The sequence below is a fragment of the Mesoplodon bidens genome, assembly GCF_964165515.1.
Source record: "Mesoplodon bidens genome assembly, chromosome: 8".
NCBI classification, from domain to species: domain Eukaryota; kingdom Metazoa; phylum Chordata; class Mammalia; order Artiodactyla; family Ziphiidae; genus Mesoplodon; species Mesoplodon bidens.
Window position 1 is genome coordinate 97,886,529 of NC_138165.1, and position 20,027 is coordinate 97,906,555.

General features: G+C 40.5%; 1 protein-coding gene across 3 annotated transcripts in view; it reads right to left on the bottom strand.

Moving 5' to 3' along the window:
* Positions 1-12,677: 12,677 nt before the first annotated feature.
* PAX3 (paired box 3) overlaps positions 12,678-20,027 on the bottom strand; it is a gene marked incomplete at both ends in the record, with an annotated part of 93,891 nt that continues 86,541 nt past the window's right edge. Inside the window, 3 exons of one of the 3 annotated variants that reach the window (XM_081242269.1) lie at positions 12,678-12,744; positions 12,900-12,930; positions 13,425-13,671. In XM_081242269.1, the coding sequence (XP_081098395.1) occupies positions 12,678-12,744; positions 12,900-12,930; positions 13,425-13,671 (345 nt within the window). Of the gene's footprint in view, positions 12,745-12,891; positions 12,931-13,424; positions 13,672-20,027 lie in introns of those variants that run through there. The other 2 variants (XM_081242270.1, XM_081242271.1) reach the window with 2 other exon arrangements.

Sequence of the window (20,027 nt, forward strand, 5' to 3'; positions counted from 1 at the left end):
GAAAAAATGAGAGAATCTCCATGGCATCTATACATATGAGTGCTTACTAATGGTTACCTACTATTATAGTAAAATTCAGCATGAATAATCCCTTCAATTCAAGTTCAGTGACTTGTAACACTCACCCACCAATTTTTATTGAAAGGCCATTAGGTCACAGGAAAATTACCCCATTTATTTCTCATGAGAGTGCCGTAAGGGATGCGTTAATATCTCCACTTCATAGCTGAGAAAACCAAGACTTATGAGGCTTGGATGAGTTGCCTATTCAGCTAATCAGTGGGATTTAGGATTACAAACCAGATCTTTCCGAAGCCCAGCCAGGTTGGTTCTTACTACCCTACACCACAGCAGCTTCATCGAAGTGTGCTGTTAGCATTGCTGTCAAAGGAGGAGATTGGAAACACCCTACCATCAAAAAGCAAGTGGTTAAGTAAAGTATGGTGCATACAGCAATGGCCACTAATGCAGGAGAGCTATATGATAGATAGAGAAAGGTTTTTTTAAATATATTATGTAGAAATAATCCAACAACCAAGAATAAAAGACAGAAGAGTGTTATTGAATATTCTTATTTGAGTACCAAAAAAGGGATGTATGCATACATCCATATACACACCACATGTATTTTCATATGAAGAGAAAATTTTGAGTATGATATACCAGAGCCTGTTAGTAGTGGAGAGGCTGGAGAGAAGGATTGGGAATCTAGGTTAAGAAACAGAATTACTTTTCATCATTTACCAAGTGTGCTATTAACCCACATAGTCATCACAAGAGCTCTAGTTGGAATAATTCTAGATCTCTTTCTAAGCACAAGGTGGGAACGCATATCCTTCACCTTTTTTGACGTTAGCCTGTGTGGCTTGCTTTGGTCAATAAAATGTGAACAGATATAAAATGTGTCTCATCTGGGCAGAATTTTTTTGTTTGTTTGTTCTGTGGTACGCGGCCTCTCACTGTTGTGGCCTCTCCCAGTTGTGGCCTCTCCCGTTGTGGAGCACAGGCTCCGGACACGCAGTCTCAGCGGCCATGGCTCACGGGACCAGCCGCTCTGCGGCATGTGGGATCATCCTGGACCGGGGCACGAACCCGTATCCCCTGCATCGGCAGGCAGACTCTCAACCACTGCGCCACCAAGGAAGCCCTGAGCAGAAGTTTTAAGAGCCAATGTTCAACTCATCTATTCCCTTCTTCTGTCCCAGTCTTGCTGAAAGCATGTGCAAAAATAAAACCTCCATCAGCCAGGGTTCCTGAGTGACCACGATGAGCAGAGCTCATTGGACATGTAGAGAAAGTTAGAAGTAAATCTTCATTGTCTTAAGCCACTAAGATTTGAGGCTGTTATGGCAGTGTTGCCCAGCTTATCCTGGCTGACACAATATCAAAAGAAATGCTGATGTAAAGAAAAACATAAACCTGGTAATTATGATAGAACTTTTTAGTATTTTTAGATGTTTAAGAGGAAAAAAAAGATGTGTTTTAAAATATAAGCCAGTTCATTCATTAAATTAGGCAAATATTTATTGAGGACCAAATATATCCTAGGCCATTATAGGCGCAGGAGAAGTACCATTAAGTAGGACAGACAAGATCCTTACTGTCACAATTAACACAAATAAGTGAGCAAGAAAATATCAGGTAATGATGTGCCCTCTGATGAAAATAAACTGCATAACGTTATTGACAGGGAACGGGTAACTAGCCTGAGAGGTCGGAGAGACCTCTGGGAAAAAATCACTTCAGCTGATGGCTGCCATTGTGATGATAGTTCTAAATCCACAAGGAAGTTTTCTTTTAAACTTCTTTGTAGTCTCCAAATTTTTTCTATATTTCATTTCAAATCAGAATAACACCATAAAATAAATAAATAGCAGTGAAAAAAAGGATGGGGTGATAGAGCCCTCAGTTAGAAAACCCAGGAAGTCCAGCCTTCCTCGGGAAAGTGAAGGACCATATTCAGTTACACCTGCAGATGGAACTGATAGAGTCCTAAGTGGATGCAGAAGCCAATGTTGGCACCTCTCTAAGTGGAGGAGGCCACCAATTGAAAATTTATCCCATAAAACATCAATCAAGATAGCAGTAAAAGGGATGAAATGTGTACACACGTAAAAACAATTGAAAACATATTTGCCTAATTAGATAGACAAAGATATCAAGATGAGTGCTGAAAGGGGATGAAAACCTAGGAGATGCAGAATCTCTGCTCTGATGGAACCCAATTCCAGGGCCAGTAACATGGCCTCAGGGACAAATGCCACCAATTACAAAAACACTAAAGAGTTAATAAAGCCTGTGAAGTGTTTCCAAAGAAAGGAGGATCTGAAAGAAGGAAGCCACAGTTCCGCTTTTATCAGCAATTACTCTTTCATATTTTTGTATCAAGCTAACTTTATTAAATCATTCTGCAAAGGTCAAGTGGGATGTGTCTTTCTTGAACTATTTTCATATTTCATGACACAGACTGAGTAACTGGATAATATACACTGTATTTCCAAAGACTGAAAGACATTTATGCCCAAGTGCTGATTTCCTGTGGTGTGATATTGGTCACTTAGACAATGGGGATTTATATGATGTTGTGTGTGTGTAGTAACTCAGCCAATGCCTTTTTTGTGCATGAAGATCTTCCAGTTACCAGCTATCAGAAATACAATTTAATTGCTTATCATTAGAATAATGAATTAATTCCAATTCATCTCTTCAGCAATAGGGCATCATATCCTCAGGTTGCCATAGTCAACACGTTTTCTTAAATGAAATAAATTACTTACAAGGCATAAAATCCATTTAGCTGCTAGGATAATAATTTATGAGATACCAAAGTTACCTTCCTCAAGATGTCTTCTTTTCCTTAATATTGGGGAAACGCTTGAGACTGTGAAACGCTAATCAGTCCAAAAGAGGACCCCAATATTTAAATCTTTACAATCATTTTGAAAGTGACAATGAAACAACAGTGCACTATATTTATATAGTATCCTATGTCCAAAATTTTTTAAATTTTCACGAATACCTCATCTTTCTTTCAGCACCGCTAACAAGTAGACATTGTCTGCTGTGTTATCCTCGGTGCAAAGAGGCTAAGAAAACCAAACTATTACCCGTGGTTATGTTTGGGTTGTGTCTCTTTAAATGAGTTTTTGTTTGTTTGTTTTAATCTTTCTAGTTTTCTATGGTTTCTAATTTTTCTTTAATGGACCTTTAGTATTTTTACAATGAAAACAGAATTTTTAATGTTGTGAAGTAAATACTAACAGACATCACTACCCTTATAATAGACCCCATAGGGCAAGGATTAACATCTTTTCTCTGTCTTACTTTCACCAACCCATTGGCCTCTATGTAGCACACACGTCTTCATTAAGAAGTAGAGATCAGGGCTTCCCTGGTGGCGCAGTGGTTAAGAATCCACCTGCCGGGCTTCCCTGGTGGCGCAGTGGTTGAGAGTCCGCCTGCCGATGCAGGGGACACGGGTTCGTGCCCTGGTCCAGGAAGATCCCACATGCCGCGGAGTGGCTGGGCCCGTGAGCCATGGCCGCTGAGCCTGTGCGTCCGGAGCCTGTGCTCCGCAACGGGAGAGGCCACAACAGTGAGAAGCCCGCGTACTGCAAAAAACAAAACAAAACAAAACAAAACAAAAAGAATCCACCTGCCAATTCAGGGGACACGGGTTCGAGCCCTGGCCTGGGAAGATCCCACATGCCGTGCAGCAACTAACCCATTACATGCACCACAGCTACTGAGCCTGCGCTCTAGAGCCCACAAGCCACAGCTACTGAGCCCGTGCACCACAACTACTGAAGCCCGCGCTCCTAGAGCCTGTGCTCCGCAACAAGAGAAGGCACTGCAATGAGAAGCCCGCTCACCGCAACGAAGAGCAGCCCCCGCTTGCGGCAACTAGACAAAGCAAGCGCGCGACAATGAAGACCCAACACAGCCAAAAATAAATAAATAATATTTTTTTAATTTCAAAAAAAGAAAAAAAGAAGGAGAGTATCAGGTCTTTTATCTACTCCCAGTGGGGAGGGAAAGAAAAATTAATGTTTCTTGAAGTTCACAATATGCACCAAACCTGTGTTGACACATAAAATTAACTCAGTTAATCTCACCACCCTATGAATTATTACTCACTTAATTTTGAAAACGGCAGCTCCGAGAAACTACTGCCTGGAAAGCATAAGTAATTAATCATAGGAGATTGAATGAGGATGCAAATCCACATCTGAGTGATTCCACAGCCATCCTCCCTCCAGGAAGACACACGCAGGTCAAGTCTCATCATGTTACTGCCCAGGATTTCCAGTCCTGTCTCCCTCCAACACAACCTTCACGGAGGAAGGAAATTAGATAATGTCCCTCCTCTGCTTGAAAGTCCTCAGTCACTTCTCCTTGCATAGAGAATCAAATCCAAACTCCTTACTGTGGCCTACAGGGGGCCGGGCATGACCCAGCCCAGGCCAGCCTCATGTTATGCCATAGTCCGCCTCTGCAAAACAGATGCAAGGACCTAATTTCAGTACCTCAAACAAGCAAAGCTCTTTCTCAAATCCAGGCCATCACACATTCTATTCCCTCTGCTTAGAAAACTTCTCTGTTCACTTCCCAAGACTCATTTTTTCTCATTCCCTGTCAGACCTTCCCTAAAGACTCCATCTAGGTAGGACCCATTAATCTCCCTTTGCATCTCATTCTGTTCCTTTCCAACATTTAGCACTATTTCTAATTATACGTTTGCTTCTTTACTCCTGTAGATCTATCTTCCCTACATGAGCTTCCAAAGTCAGGAACCAAGTCTATTTGTTGAACAAAACATCAAAGACACTAAAACAATTTCTGGCTAGCAGAAGATTCTCAAAAAGGTGTTTACCAAATAAATGAATAAAAGGCTTGGAGCTCAGTTCTCAATGACTCCCAATTCACGTTCTAATTGTTAGCATAATATTGAGTATGTTGGGGAGGGTGGGAGGGAGGGAGAGGCAAGAGGGAGGGGATATGGGAACAGATGTATGTGTATAACTGATTCACTTTGTTATGAAGCAGAAACTAACCATTGTGAAGCAATTATACTCCAATAAAGTTGCAAAAAAAAAAAAGAAGTGGAAAAAAAAATATTGAGTATGTGCCTCACTCTCATCTTCAAGAGTGTGCTGGAGCACAGTTCTTCCTTCCCTCCCCATCTACACCCTGGATTTCACTGGTTTCAACTGATCCAAGGTCATGACTGCAACAAAACGGAACGAAGTTGGGGCTCTTTCAGCAAAGAAGACATATAGGAATCACCATTTAGGTAGTCAAACACTAGACCACCTCCTGCCCTGGACCATGAGGTTAAAAGCTCCGGACTTGTGCTTGCAAAACTCTACTCACACTTTCTCCTCTCCCCCCACAAATACACATTCCTATAAAATCCAACCCAAAAAGAACTAGAAATGGTCCTCTCCAGCAGTGAGACATTCCTCTGTGTGTCAGCACAGGGGGTGGGGTGTTGGAGACCACTGCCTCAGACTGACCCTTACTGTATTTCCTTTGCATCTTAGCAACAGACCTGTTTCCATGACAAAAGTTGCCTTGATAAATAAGCCATCATCAGTAAGGATTCTTTGGGGCAGAGGTCAGGTTATTATTTTGTTTGTGACTTCAGTCCCATTATTTTGGGAATTCTCAGTGGTAAGAGAGAATCATTTAAAAACTATGACTATGTATGGCAAAGGAAAAAAAGAAACTATGAATACATCTGCTCAATAAGTTATATTCACATAAAAGAGCTATTTTTTGACTTCTCCATTCATGGTCATTAAAAATAATTCCTCCATTATTTTAGTAACTGGGATAGCTTAATGTGCAAGTTTAAAAGCCCAGGAGTAGGTTTTACAGTCTGCATATTATGACCAATGTGATTAAATAATAATATTAATAGCTAAAATTTATTGATTGCCCACCTTTAGCCAGGCATATGCAAGATAACATTTAACCCTCAATAGAGTCCAATAAGGAAACCATCACCATTTTTCTTTCTTTACAGTATTTCAAATTAGTTTAGAGAAATTAGATGACTTATCAGGTAGTACAAATTTTTAAACTGCCCATGGAGAATTTAAAACCTAGGTCTAGAGTCCTTAAAATCTATAGCATTAGGCTACACTGCCTTCAGAAAATTACTTTCAGAGCAATACGTCATTCTTAAGGATGTGACAATGTAAAGGCGTGGGAAGAGGTTTGTCTCAGAAGAATGTCCCCTACACTTTATAACCCTGTCAAGTCCAGGAGCTTGGGGTCCATTTTCAATGTCTCTCTGGAATCCCTAGGCGGAGATGATGTCGTCTCTTCTCTGGTGTGCAGTGAATCCCACCTCAGCTCTTGTCCCCAGCACCAAACAGCAGCTCTCCAAAATGATCTTTCCAACAATGTATGTCAGGTTGTTTCTCCCTCCTTTAAAACCTTAGTCTACCAGCCTCATAGGTACTTAGAAGGAAACTCTTACAATGGCCTTCAAGGCCCTGCAAGACTCAGCCCCTTCCATCCCCTCCAGTAGCCTTTCCACCACTCACACCTAGCTGGCTATGCTGCAAATCTCCCCAAAAGAATCAATCCAGTCTCCAGTCCACTCAATCCCTTTGCGTGAGCCACGAAGCACAGCTAAAAGAAGTCATCCTGCCCTCTCCTGGGTGCTCAAGGCTGCTCCACATCCTCTCTGTGTCCCAAGACAGATCCCTCACTGCTCCCCTGAGGCCATTTTATTTATTTTATTTTTTAAAATCTTTATTGGAATATAATTGCTTTACAATGGTGTGTTAGTTTCTGCTTTATAACAAAGTGAATCAGTTATACATATACATATATTCCCATATCTCTTCCCTCTTGCGTCTCCCTCCCTCCCACCACCCCCCATCCCACTCCTCTAGGTGGTCACAAAGCACCGACCTGATCTCCCTGTGCTATGCGGCTGCTTCCCACTAAGCTATCTATTTTACGTTTGGTATTGTATATATGTTCATGCCTCTCTCTCACTTTGTCACAGCTTACCCTTCCCCCTCCGCATATCCTCAAGTCCATTCTCTAGTAGGTCTGTGTCTTTATTCCTGTTTTACCCCTACGTTCTTCATGACATTTTTCCCCCTAAATTCCATATATATGTGTTAGCATATGGTATTTGTCTTTCTCTTTCTGACTTACTTCACTCTGTATGACAGACTCTAGGTCTATCCACCTCATTACAAATAGCTCAGTTTCTTTTCTTTTTATGGCTGCGTAATAATGGATAAAGAAAATGTGGCACATATATACAATGGAATATTACTAAGCCCTGAGGCCATTTTAAATGCTTGTCTCCTTCCCTTGCACTCAGCTTCAGAGAAAACAGAGGCAGCAGAGGTGGACTCCTGCAACTTCGTGGCCTCCTCACCCACCTGCCAATACATCTGTGTTCTTCCTTACTTCCCTTACTTAAGTAGAAAATGTTTTAAAAGCTGCTCATTTTCCTGGATAAAGCCGGTACCTCCAAATACTTGCTTCATCTTATACCCTTCCAACTACAATTCACACACCCTTCAGGTGGAGATCCTTCTTCAGAAGAGCACATTAGGACAGTCTGAGTCACTCTTCACTCATTTATTTATTCAACAGGCAGGCACTGAGTACTCATTTTGGGTCACACCTGCGACTAGATACTTGGGTTACAATGCTCTACAATACAAAAGAGTAGGTCTACGAAAAAGACAGAACTAACGTATATCACTGGCATTTGGCCACAACCCTAAATTGAGTTCCTTATTCCTATAGTCTTATGTATCATCTAACACTGATTCCAAATCCATGAGGCTCGTCTCTGGATCTCTTTGCATAAGTACTGCCACTTGTCACTTGTTCTGCTTCTTGATGTTTGACACCAGCTCTCCTTACCCATAAGTGATTAAACACCAAAACATCGCTTACTCAGAATGGTTGAGGCCCTAGTCTTCATGCCCCAAATAGATTTCCTCCTATAGAGATCTCGGTTCTGGTTCCATGTGGCAATGATGTAGTTTGAGGAAGGATTCTTCCATGGCATGTCCACACAAAGGGCATTAATTAATCCATCCCTCCCCCATTTAAGTCTCTTTCTTTTTTTTTTTTTTTTTTGCAGTACGCGGGCCTCTCACCGTTGTGGCCTCTCCCGTTGTGGAGCACTGGCTCCGGACGCGCAGGCTCAGCGGCCATGGCTCAACGGGCCCAGCCGCTCCGCGTCATGTGGGATCTTCCCGGCTCCGCGGCATGTGGGATCTTCCCGGACCGAGGCACGAACCCGTGTCCCCTGCATCGGCAGGCGGACTCTCAACCACTGCGCCACCAGGGAAGCCCTTAAGTCTCTTTCTAAACTCACAACCATAAGCCAGTGACCTGGTCCATTACACTGGTTCCATATGCCAAGGTTAATGAAGGTCCCTCCTAACATGGAACGGTTCCCCAAGTATCCAAGTGTGTGTGAAAACGCATTTCCAAACTGGGCTACTTAAAATCCTAAATCAATATGTTTGTTTCCATCACAGATGTAAAATACACCTATTTCTAGGAAAATTGCTGTCAAGGTATGACTCAGCAGCTGACATTCGTACATGCACTATTCAATAATTTTAAGCTCTAATTTTCAGTTTTTACATTTTAAGTTTTCGAATTAAATTCTATAAGTACACGAACAAAAGGGAAGCCCTTCACACACAATCAGGTTTGAACACAGTTGAATGCCAAGAATTCAAAGTCCTGAGGGATGCCTGTTCCAGGGGGTAAGACTAGGGACCCCGACTAGGGTTAGGACTGGGGAAGTCAGATCCCCACTCCCCTGGGGATGGATTAGATACCCAAAAGAAAGTCAGGGGAAAAATGATCTACAGAGAGTTTCAACATAAGAAATATGAGCAGAGCAACAGATCTCAGAGACAGGTAGAAATAAGAGAAGGGTATAAAGAAGTATATCAAAAAGAGGTATGAGCCACACATGGCAAGTTCTGAGATCAGGAGGGGAGGGAAAGTGATATGTAAGATCAGTTTCTACTGAGTAATCCCACATCCTGGTAGCATTTCTCTCATGTGTTGAGAGTGAATGATTTTTCTTTTAAATGCTTGTTTTCAACTTGAGTTTGGCATGAGGACAGCTTGACATAATGAAGTGACACAAGCAGGATTTGCAGAGGTAAAGCAGTGAGTTCCACCATCAGGCTGAACAGAAGTCAAAGCCTGCTTCTGCTATTTCTGACAGGGTGTGACCTTGCCCAAACTAATGAACAACTCTGGACCTCAGTCTGTTTATCTGTAAATTGGGGCTAATAATGTCCAGCTCACAGGATTTTGTGAAGATTAAGCAAGATAACAAGAGTAAAAATTCAGTAAGGATTACCTTCCTTTCCTCTTCTTATTTTTGGAATAGATAATTGTCAGAAAAGGGGCAACATATTTGACTAGAAGGATGAGTGTATTGCTAAAAAGACCTTAAGGCATTTAAAGAATTTGGACATTTTTATCTACTGCACTTCGAGTCCTTGGAGTTTTTAAAAGATGAGCTCAGGTGCTTTAGATCAGCGCTGAACAATAGAACTTTCCACGATGATGGGAATGTTCTTTATCACTGCCCAGTATGGTAGCTTCTGGCCACATGTGACCCTTGCACACTGGGGATGTGGCTAGTGCAACTAGGATCTGACTTTTAAATTTTATTTACTTTCAATAACTTATTTAAGTAGCCATACATGACTAGTTGCTACAAATTAGACAGAACTCCTTTATTATAAGGTTCTCTCATACCAGTCTGGGAAAGCAGAGAGAGTTTAAGCTCACCGGCTCTGAAACTGGACCTCCTGGGTTCAAATCTCAGCTCTGCCCTTGGGTGATCTCTCGTAAAAGAAGTATGCTAATGACATCACCTGCCTCATGTAAGATGTTGAGAGGAATAAACAAGGTAATACAAGTAAGACCTTGAAAGAGCATCATGATCATTTCCCCAATAAAGTGTCCTCATGCTTTACCATAGCCATGTATTTGCTTCTCTGCCTTACCCACTACATTATAATCACCGCTGTAACACCAGGGCCAAGCACCATGCTTGGCACATTTAGACTCTCACTAAATAAGTGTTGAAGGAACAGAGGGAGGGAAAAGAAGAGGAAAGGAAGGAGAGAGGATGGAAGAAAAGGAGGAAGGGAGAGGCGGAAGAAGAATGAATAAAATAGGCAGTAGGGCTTCCCTGGCGCAGTGGTTGAGAGTCGACCTGCCGATGCAGGGGACGCGGGTCCGTGCCCCGGTCCAGGAAGATCCCATATGCCGCAGAGTGGCTGGGCCCGTGAGCCATGGCCGCTGAGCCTGCACGTCTGGAGCCTGTGCTCCGCAATGGGAGAGGCCACAACGGTGAGAGGCCCGTGTACCGCAAAAAAAAAAAAAAAAAAAAAAAAAAAAAAAAAAAAAAGGGCAGTAATGCCTTTTCATGAAGCGTAAAGAAAGCTTCTAAAACAAAATAAATAACAAAATATGAGAGCTTTCAATAAAAACCTCAGTGGATATGACTGTTGGCGCTGAAGATGGAATTAAGTACTCTGAGGGGAAACACACTTCCAGGTGACAATGAAGAGGGTTGACAGCTCTGTGAGAACCAGGGAGACAGGAAGGTGGGCTTGAGGGTCTTTTCTAGATTCCACATCTATGAAAACACAAGCTGCAATCCTTAAATGTATGTTCAGCCAAGCTTCTTCATGAGAACACAAGTGTGGGTTGGGTAACCTTATTCATCCATGTGACAGTCTAATCTAAAAGGCCAATAAAAATTAATTTTAAAAATATGTATCTATAGTTGTGAGGCAAACTTTGTTATATTACTATTACTGAGTTATGCAGATGAACAAGGTGAACATGAGGTTGATTTGGTCATTGGAACATCCTGATAATTGGTGGATGAATTTTGAGATTGTCTTTCCTTCTTATTCCAGAATAACCTTTTGTGATAATGATAAAGTATATACCAATATTTGATGTAGGATTATTTCTAGGTAAAGAAATAAAAGAAATTTAATATTTGAAAAAATAAGTTAAACAAACAGGGCTTCCCTGGTGGCGCAGTGGTTGAGAGTCTACCTGCCGATGCAGGGGACACGGGTTCGTGCCCCGGTCGGTCCGGGAAGATCCCACATGCTGTGGAGCGGCTTGGCCCGTGAGCCACAACTACTGAGCCTGCGCGTCCGGAGCCTGTGCTCCGCAACGCGAGAGGCCACAACAGTGAGAGGCCCGCATACCGCAAAAATAAATAAATAAATAAATAAATAAAAGACATTAGATTAGAAGTGAAGTATATGCTTTGTTGGTTCCCCATTTCCAAGTTTTTATTAATACTGCCTTCACCAGTTCCCCCAAAAAAGCAGTGTTGGGCAAGTTTTCATAACTGTTTATTCATTATAAATAGTAAATATTTACTGCACTTTTTACAGGAAAGACATTTTTACAACACATTGTTGTTGGCTGAGGCTGCAACACGAAGATAGCACTTCTCTTGATCCACCACCCCCTAAGACCAACGTAGGAACTAAACTCAGTACTATGTCTAGTCTCACTAACTCACTATGTCATAGTTCTTAACTCTAAAAGGAATGTACTTGTGCCTACCTCATTCATGGTTCCAAGAATAGAAAGAAATAAATAACACTGCATTCCACCTTCCTGTTCCTCTTAACATCTCAAAAAACAAATTTATTGACATTCTAAAATGTCACCACACAAACGTATGTAAACCTCAGTTCCTATCATCTTTCAATTTCAGGTATTATTGTATAATTTAAAAGTACATGACAGCCACATGGACATTTCTGGTGTTGCCCTGCCTCTCATAGAAAAGAGAAGAATGTAAACGAAGTCATTTTAAAAGCATTATTCTCAAACATGGTCTCTAATCAAAAGGAGCAAGCCGGGTATTGGTTGTCCAGCAAATGGCAAACATCACTGCATTCTACCACAATGAATCATGGGCTGCGAAAATAAAGCACCTGCAAAAATATAGTTCTGATTCTGTTTCTATGGCCCTGGCCAATGCCAAAGCATCCATGAGGTACACAGTATTGCACACTGATAAGCAGCTGTGGGAATGCACATCACTTCTCCACCATGCCCTCCCCCCGCCCAGGTTGGCTTCCAAATGAAACTAAATTGGGCAAATGTCACACACCTCTCCCACACTGAGAAAGAAAACAAGCTTTTCTTCTGGTTCCCCCATATCCTGTTAGCAAGACGTGTCCATCCAGGACATGTATTGACAACTGAATTACAGATGAGGATAAGATAACAAATAATTTATTTGGGAGGTCCTTTACATCTAGTCTAACTTCCTAAAAATGGTGGCATTTATTTTTATATCCATTTCCAGTGTGTAAAAGTCAAGGATTCCTCCGTTCCTGCTTCATGGCGTGAGCAGTTTTAAGGTTGTAGAAGTGTCAGCATTGGACATCAAACTTGTTATACTTTATTCTCCGACTATATTTTCAGAACATTCTACTTGCCCAAACCAGTCAAGATAAATCACACACACACACACACACACGCACACACACACACACATGCACACAAATGGAATGTTTTAGCTCCTTGATCATCAGCACTAGAGAGTTGGGATATTTGATATGTAGCCATGTTAAATCATTGCCTTAAAATGTTGCATTTGTCTTTTATTGTTCCGGATCTTCCTTTTCTCCACTGCTTTTGTCCAACACGTTCAAAAGAATTTGAAACCAACTACTGGAGAAAGAAAAGCAATCATTCTCCTTTGTCTCCTGTCGAGACTGCCCCCCAAGAGGGTGATTTTTTTTTTTCTGAGAAGATTCTTCACGTCTAGGCTGTGGAGACCGGAAACAGGGCCAGTTTAAGCTCCAAGTGGACAGTTCACTTATGCGATATCTGGCTTGAGATAATGAAAGGCACCTGTAAGGAAACACATGCAGCTTTTCAGGTCAGGCTGGGACAATTCACAGCAAGGGGCAAAATCAGCTACAGGCTGACAATGTCATATTTAATACCGAGGTATCAAAGGATCGAGACGAATATTTTTATTCCTAAGACAAGTTTGACAGAACTCTGTGTCCTTGGGATTATACCCCATATGATCCTTGAGCTGACCTCATTAAGAACATGTGTTTCTAATGCCAGAGGTTATTTCATTTTGGCCAACCCTTGTGTTTTACCTAGTGGCAATCAGCTTTCACGTCTCAGCAATTAATAACCGCAAGATGTTGCTGACATTGGTTAAGAAAATAATTATACTGGGAGGCCTTTGCTGGAACAACCAGCTGGCTTTGCCACAAAATTGATACCAGGATGGAAGGCTTAATCATGCTGGCGGCTCCCCTTTCTCAAGGAAGAGTTAAAGTGTTTCACCCTTCCAGGAGTAATTACCCCCTAGAAAGTCCAAGGCTTACTTTGTCCATACTGCCCATATTGGTAGCCTGTGACAGGGTCCATACTGTAGCCCGTGGTGCTATAGGTGGGTGGACAATAAGACTGAGAGGTTGGCAGACTGTCCAAGCTCTTCATATGGTCTAGTCTCTGACTGCAGCTGGCCGACACCGTCGTGGTAGGTTCCAGGCCCCCAGTGAGAGGCGAGAGCGCATAGTCGGTCTGGGGCTGATGGGGTACCCCACCGTGGTTGGTCAGGAGTCCCATTACCTAAAATAAACAGGCAGATTAGGAAGAAGTGAGAATGCAGGGAGGACCAGACCCTAGCCTGTAGCTGAAAGGATAACTGAAAAAGGCCAAGTTTTACTTCTTTGGAAATCTACTGTTAAAGAGCTGTCCCGAAGACGGTGACCTCCATTCAAAGTGGCAGAGATATTACATCATGCCCAGTGATAACACCTGACTGCAGTTTCAGAAAGAAGGAGAGGGGGAAAGGGGAAGGAGGGTGGGGGAAGAAGGGAAAAGAAAAAGAAGGAAGGAGAGAGGGTGGGAGAGAGAGGACACCGTGCCCCTATTGATAAAATCATACTGGAAATTCAAAGGAGGGACACAGGGACAGACGGTTGGAAGGAGGAAGAAATTCTATCTGTTCGTATTGAATAATGTTTAACCATGTATCACAACTGGGAGTTTCACATGTCATTTTAAACAGGCATTTGCTTATATTGTTTTTAAGTTGAATCCAAATCAAATTCTTTTTGTGTATTTTGAGATCTCTGTGTCTTTTTTCATAGAGTTCCCTCTCACAAAATCTCCACTCCCCATCTTGGCCATCCTTCAGTAATTAGAAATTAGTACACCCTCCCTGATACTCCCTTGCGTTTTCCTCATCCCTCTTACTGTGTAATTAGTACTTGGTCACCTACTTTGAATTATGAGAGCTCTGAGGGGAGTCATCTACCGATTTTCATATCATCAGCACCTAACAGAGGGCTGGCACATATTAGGTACTGAATGAATGAATGAATGGTAAATGATTCTCCAAATAACTGCCTCCATTACCTAATCCTTTCACTTCTTCTCTAAACTAACATTTTCATAAGAAGTGTTAAAAAAAAAAAGCCTGAAATGCAAACATGTTATAAAAAGTCTACTCGGTTTTTAAAATAACCCTGGAGAGCAAGCGAACTTTTACAAAAACAAAACTGTGATAACAGAACAACTTTCCGATTAGCGCGGTGACAAGTTTCACAAACACAGGCTCGCTGACCCTTACAACACCTTGTGATGGAAGCAAGTAGATAATTAATTTTGCATCTGGAAAACTGCCACCCAAGAGAGGAAGTGATTTTTCTCAACTTCATGCAAGTCAGTGGCAGGACTCAAAAAGCAATCGCAGAAGAAATCGACTGCTGAGTGAAGAGCTTCCAGAAAACATCACCTGCTTACAAAGTATTTCAATGCAGGGACCCACCACGGCACAATATTTCCATCCTAGTCCTGTTGTATTTTAAGACGTTTGAAGCATATGGAGATTAAAGTGTACAAATAAGAGCAAGATGAGAGGGCAGTCATGAAACTCAACCCTGATTGTAGGTCTTGGGTTATCCACCAAGGTAATTCAGGCCACAGAATCCTGGATGGAGGCGTACCAGCAAGGCAGGAGGGAGGGATGAATCTCGCATTCCAGAAAGCTTCCTAAATTAGATTCCAAAACCAGTGAGGCCACAATCCCCTTTGGGAAGGGTTTGCATAATCCTCATAACTAAACAAAATCTTCTTGAAATAAAGCTTTAAACTGATCCATCTTCAATTAGCCCCAAAAGACCAAAAGAAAAAAGAAAGAGAGAAAACAGAAGAGAATCTGTTCACCACCTTCTATGGATTACCCTTTCTTCCTCCATTTTAACAAGCCATGATTCTCCTCACCATCCCACCCCGGCAAGTCTCTGTTCTCCATCTCCTTGTCTCCCTTTCACTTGAGTTCTTCTCTGTGTGAGCAGATGGGAAGGCGGGCTGGTGTGGGGAAAGCAACACAGTCTTACTCACATTCCAAGGGATCAAAATTTTCTTGAGCTTGAGATTTTTCAAAATCTCTAAAAATTACTTATATTCCCCCCCCCAAAAAAATCGTATGTTTCAGAGCATACTTTTGTTTTATTGGGGATTAGGGGAAAGTGAGGAGTCACAGAGTAAAGTAAGAATAGGAGTCACAGCTAAAGGAGGATGAAAAGTCACCAGAACGTGGGGCTCTCATACGCTGCTGATTACAGTAAGTTAATTACTTCATTTTCTCATTTAAAAAACCTGAACATAGCCCCAAATGCATTTATTTCCTGAATGTTCTTCCATATATATATATTTTTTCTTTTTTGCCTTTCTTTGAGTTCATGTAGATGATTTTGCAGTATATACTTGGAAAATTCATAAATGTCAATTGATATACTAATTTATTAAATATTTTCTTTCAGCCCAAATTACGAATGTCTATTAGAAGAGAAGTCTTTAAAGTAGGGGTTGTTCAGTGCCAAACACAGTCCTTTCAAATCAGGAGTACCTCTCTGTGTACTGGTCTAATGGGCAAGAATGGACAAGGAAAATTAAAATATTAAAAATGTGATATTTTTAATGAAAGGGGTATTATGGCACAGGGCACAAATATTTTACTGTGTAAATAATCTGTGCTAAGTTTTTTTTAAAAGTACTTAGAGGGCTTCCCTGGTGGCGCAGTGGTTGAGAGTCCGCCTGCCGATGCAGGGGACGCAGGTTCGTGCCCCGGTCCGGGAAGATCCCACATGCCGCGGAGCGTCTGGGCCCGTGAGCCATGGCCGCTGAGCCTGTGTGTCCGGAGCCTGTGCTCCGCAATGGGAGAGGCCACAACACTGAGAGGCCCACGTACCGCAAAAAAAAAAAAAAAAAAAAAAAAAAGTACTTAGAAAAAGCAACTTTGTAACTGTATAAATTCAAAGAAAAATATCCAGTGGTACTGGATAAAAAGGAAATATATTTTTAATAGTATCCTTCATGAAGATACTTACTTGAAATTCTGTTAATGGTATACCTCTTTAAGGAAGAAATGGAATACTCTATACACAGTCACAGTTGAAGAGTAATAGTAGAATTCTATTCAAAACATGAGCACTCTCCCATGAGCTATATGTACATTTTTGTGATAAACTTTTTTTAATCCTCTGCCATATATTTCTTGTTTGCATAACTTTGAAGGCTGCAATAATTCTGTCCATGGGAGGAAAAAAACATGAAGATCCTAAAAGAGAAGAAATGAGTCCTTCCTATAAGCAAAATTCAGCTGATGATGTTCACGTAGCAACTTTTTGCAGCTGTTGAATTAGAAAATATCTTAGGACAGGAAGACCTTGAAATATATTTGTTGGAGGATGGAGAACATACAGTACCATCTGCCAAGGCTATATTCTAGGGCAAGAGAAAGATAGCTCCTTAAAGGTGCCAGGACACAGTGTCCTAAAGACATCCCAGCTCATGATCCAGTCAGGAGGGATGGCTGCTGTGTGAATGGAATAAGAGGGATGCTTGATGGATCTTCGTGTCACTATTATGACTGTCACACACCGGAAGCTCATGACAGCTCCTGCTCTAGCAGTTGCCCTTAGCTCAGCAGCCCAATACTTGTGGAAGCTAATGTGAGGAAATAAAGAGGACCAGAGACCCGTTATCTTGCTTAGAGACAGATATTCTCCCACGAGTTTTTCTTTCCACTGTGATGGTCACACATTGTAATCATGACTTCTTTCTCAAGAATTGGATGAGGATGGGAAAAGAGGCACTAATACTTCCCTACATTTGCTCTGAAATGGAAATGAATGAATAATGACAACTAACGCAATTTATTTCAATATTTCACACTGAGAAAACTTGAGAACTGTACATCATTGTAACAGCTTCTTATTTAAAAATTAAAAAGGAAATCTGTGTTGGAAAAGAAAAATAACTATATCAATACAAAATGCATTACTTTCCCCTAACATAATTTAAAACCTCAAATCTCTATGGAAGGGTCCCATTACATTTTTATGTACATTTCTTTAAAAGCAATTTTGCTATTTAATGTGGTTCAAGGGAAGCTATGGAAATTTCTTTCTGCTGCACAAAGTTGGTAAACAGACTTCTTAGAACTCCCCCAATATGGTCATGGAATGTCTTCCAGTCATATTTTCTTTTTAAGAATATTGTCAGGATCTCTTTCATATAAGCTTTTCCTACAGCAATTTGTAATTCAAAGCCTAAAATAAAATCTCCATTGGTTGCAAAGTGGGGGATTTTTCCTCATAAGCCATTAATAAGCTATTTCTATTACAGGGCTGGCATTTTTGCCTGATTTTATTTTATTTTTTAATTTGAGGTAGGAGAAACACAATTGCCTGGTTTTCACAAACAATTTCACAGGAAAAGAAATAGACTCAGGGCTAATCAGTTCTCTCTACTGAACATCAATCACATTCTTATTAAATGTCAGATGAGTCCAGGAACTACAATGAACCAGAGAAGTTTTCCTTTTATAAAGATCTCTGTCCTGTCTCCTTGGGAATGGAGGTGGGAGGAGGATTTTTTTTTTTTTTTTAACTTTTAGTTGAGTACAACTCTTAGGTGAGGCATCTGGAAAAAAATCTATTAAGTATATCAGTAAATTGTTACCTCCAAAACATTTCCCAGACACCGTTTCTAAATTGTTTTATGGCTAACCTTTAAAAACAAATTCAAGCCTTAGTTCTGCTGGTTCCTCAGTCATTCCCTTTATTAGAGACTTGATTGAAGATCTTTTTAAGCTCATTCTCAAGTTTCAGAATTCCAAATAAGTTGTTTATATCTTGATTGGAAGATTATATGGTTCAGGAAAAACTAACTCTTTACAATTGCTTCATGCCATATTTCTCTTGAATTAATTTTCCTATTGTAAGATTAAATATAAAAGATAAAAAACTATGAGTCAAGTTAAGATTTACATTTAAAACAATGTGTCTGGAAAATATCCGTCTTGGCTTAAGTGTTATGATTTTGCCATCAGTTGAAAGTACTCAGAGCTTATCAGAAATCTAAAATGATTTAGCAAATTATGGTGTACGTCTAGGCGCTTCTTTTTTTTCCTTAGCAGGAATCCTGGTTCATGTCTTTATTTACGTTTTTGCTCTTAAATAATCAGATGCTTTTCTGATTTAACATTTAATAATACACATTTAGTTGCATTTTAGAAAACCACTGTGAATTACAGCTTTGTATGACATAAAGGGGGTTTTTTATAGCTTCTACACTTTTCTCAAAAGGCTAATGATTATACACTTTTAAAATTTGGATATAATTTATTCCCACAACCAAACAAAAAATTCAAATGTTTATGCAAGTGTTCTTTTTCCGATACGGGTACTACTGGAGTTACGTTATGCTTAAATATCAGTGACTGTATCTTTGAGGCTGTAACTAACCCTAAACTTGAACAGCAGAGATTTTCCTGAAAATGTTGTCTTCAGATTCAAATGCCTTGGGAATTATCCTGCAGTTGATTAGCATCTAAATAATTAGATTTTTTGGCCCTGTCTGTTTGAAAGCTGTAAGAGGGAAGTTGCCTGAAGGCAGAAGTTTCTAGCAAGGTAAGGATGGTGACCTTCTCACCCACCCAGAGTTACGGGAAGGGCATGGCTGACCTTTACCTAACCAGATAGAAAACCAGTGCATGTAAAATGTCCAGCTTATTTTTTATTTTAAACCTTAGCTAACATTTTAAAGTAGCTATGTTTCACACATGATGAAAAAGTATGCGTGTCAGACAAGTGTGGTTCATATGGTACATATATTTCCAAGTTTTATTTGTAAAGAGCACAGTGAGTACCTTCTCAGTTAAACTCTAAGTGTTATATATGCTTTAATCTCCAGCTCTGTGACAAGTTACAGAATGACTTTTACTTTATTGATTCTTTAGAATACCTATTTCTCAATAGACCTAAGCTGTCAAATGGATAGCAATATTCTTTAGAGACTGATGACTAAAATATAAATCTAGGCAAAAAAATTAGCATAGAAATGGCTTGCAAGAGACATATATACATATACACATACAGAGTTTACTTCTAGACAATGATGAACAATCATACTGTGTCCATCTATTATCAATAAAATAAAGCCCATTAAGAAAAAGCTCATTTCACCTAAATGAAAAAGTATGGTTAATACAGTTTGTATTTGACTATGTTGGACCCACCATGGGCTGTAATAAAATTCTCATATGTTTTAATTCATTTACGCATGCCTGCATTTAATATGCTTTGTGACCATGTCTACAATTAATATGATTTATGAGAAAAGAACATGTGTGATATTGGGGGGGTAGTGTGTAGCATACATATTTTTTCTTCTATGAATGAAAAATACAGCAAAACGGCTCAAGGAAAATTGTTGGCTGTTAGCATATTAAGATGGACTGACAGAGCCCTGAGTAAACTTGGGGGAGTTAATGATATCCTCTTATCTGACCCTGACACATTTGCAGCATGTAATTTACAGAAGCTCTGTCCAGGGAATCTTGACAAATGCTCCTAACGATGTCAGGGCAATGTTCCATTCTAATGTAAAACAGATGTGGGTCAGATACCCTC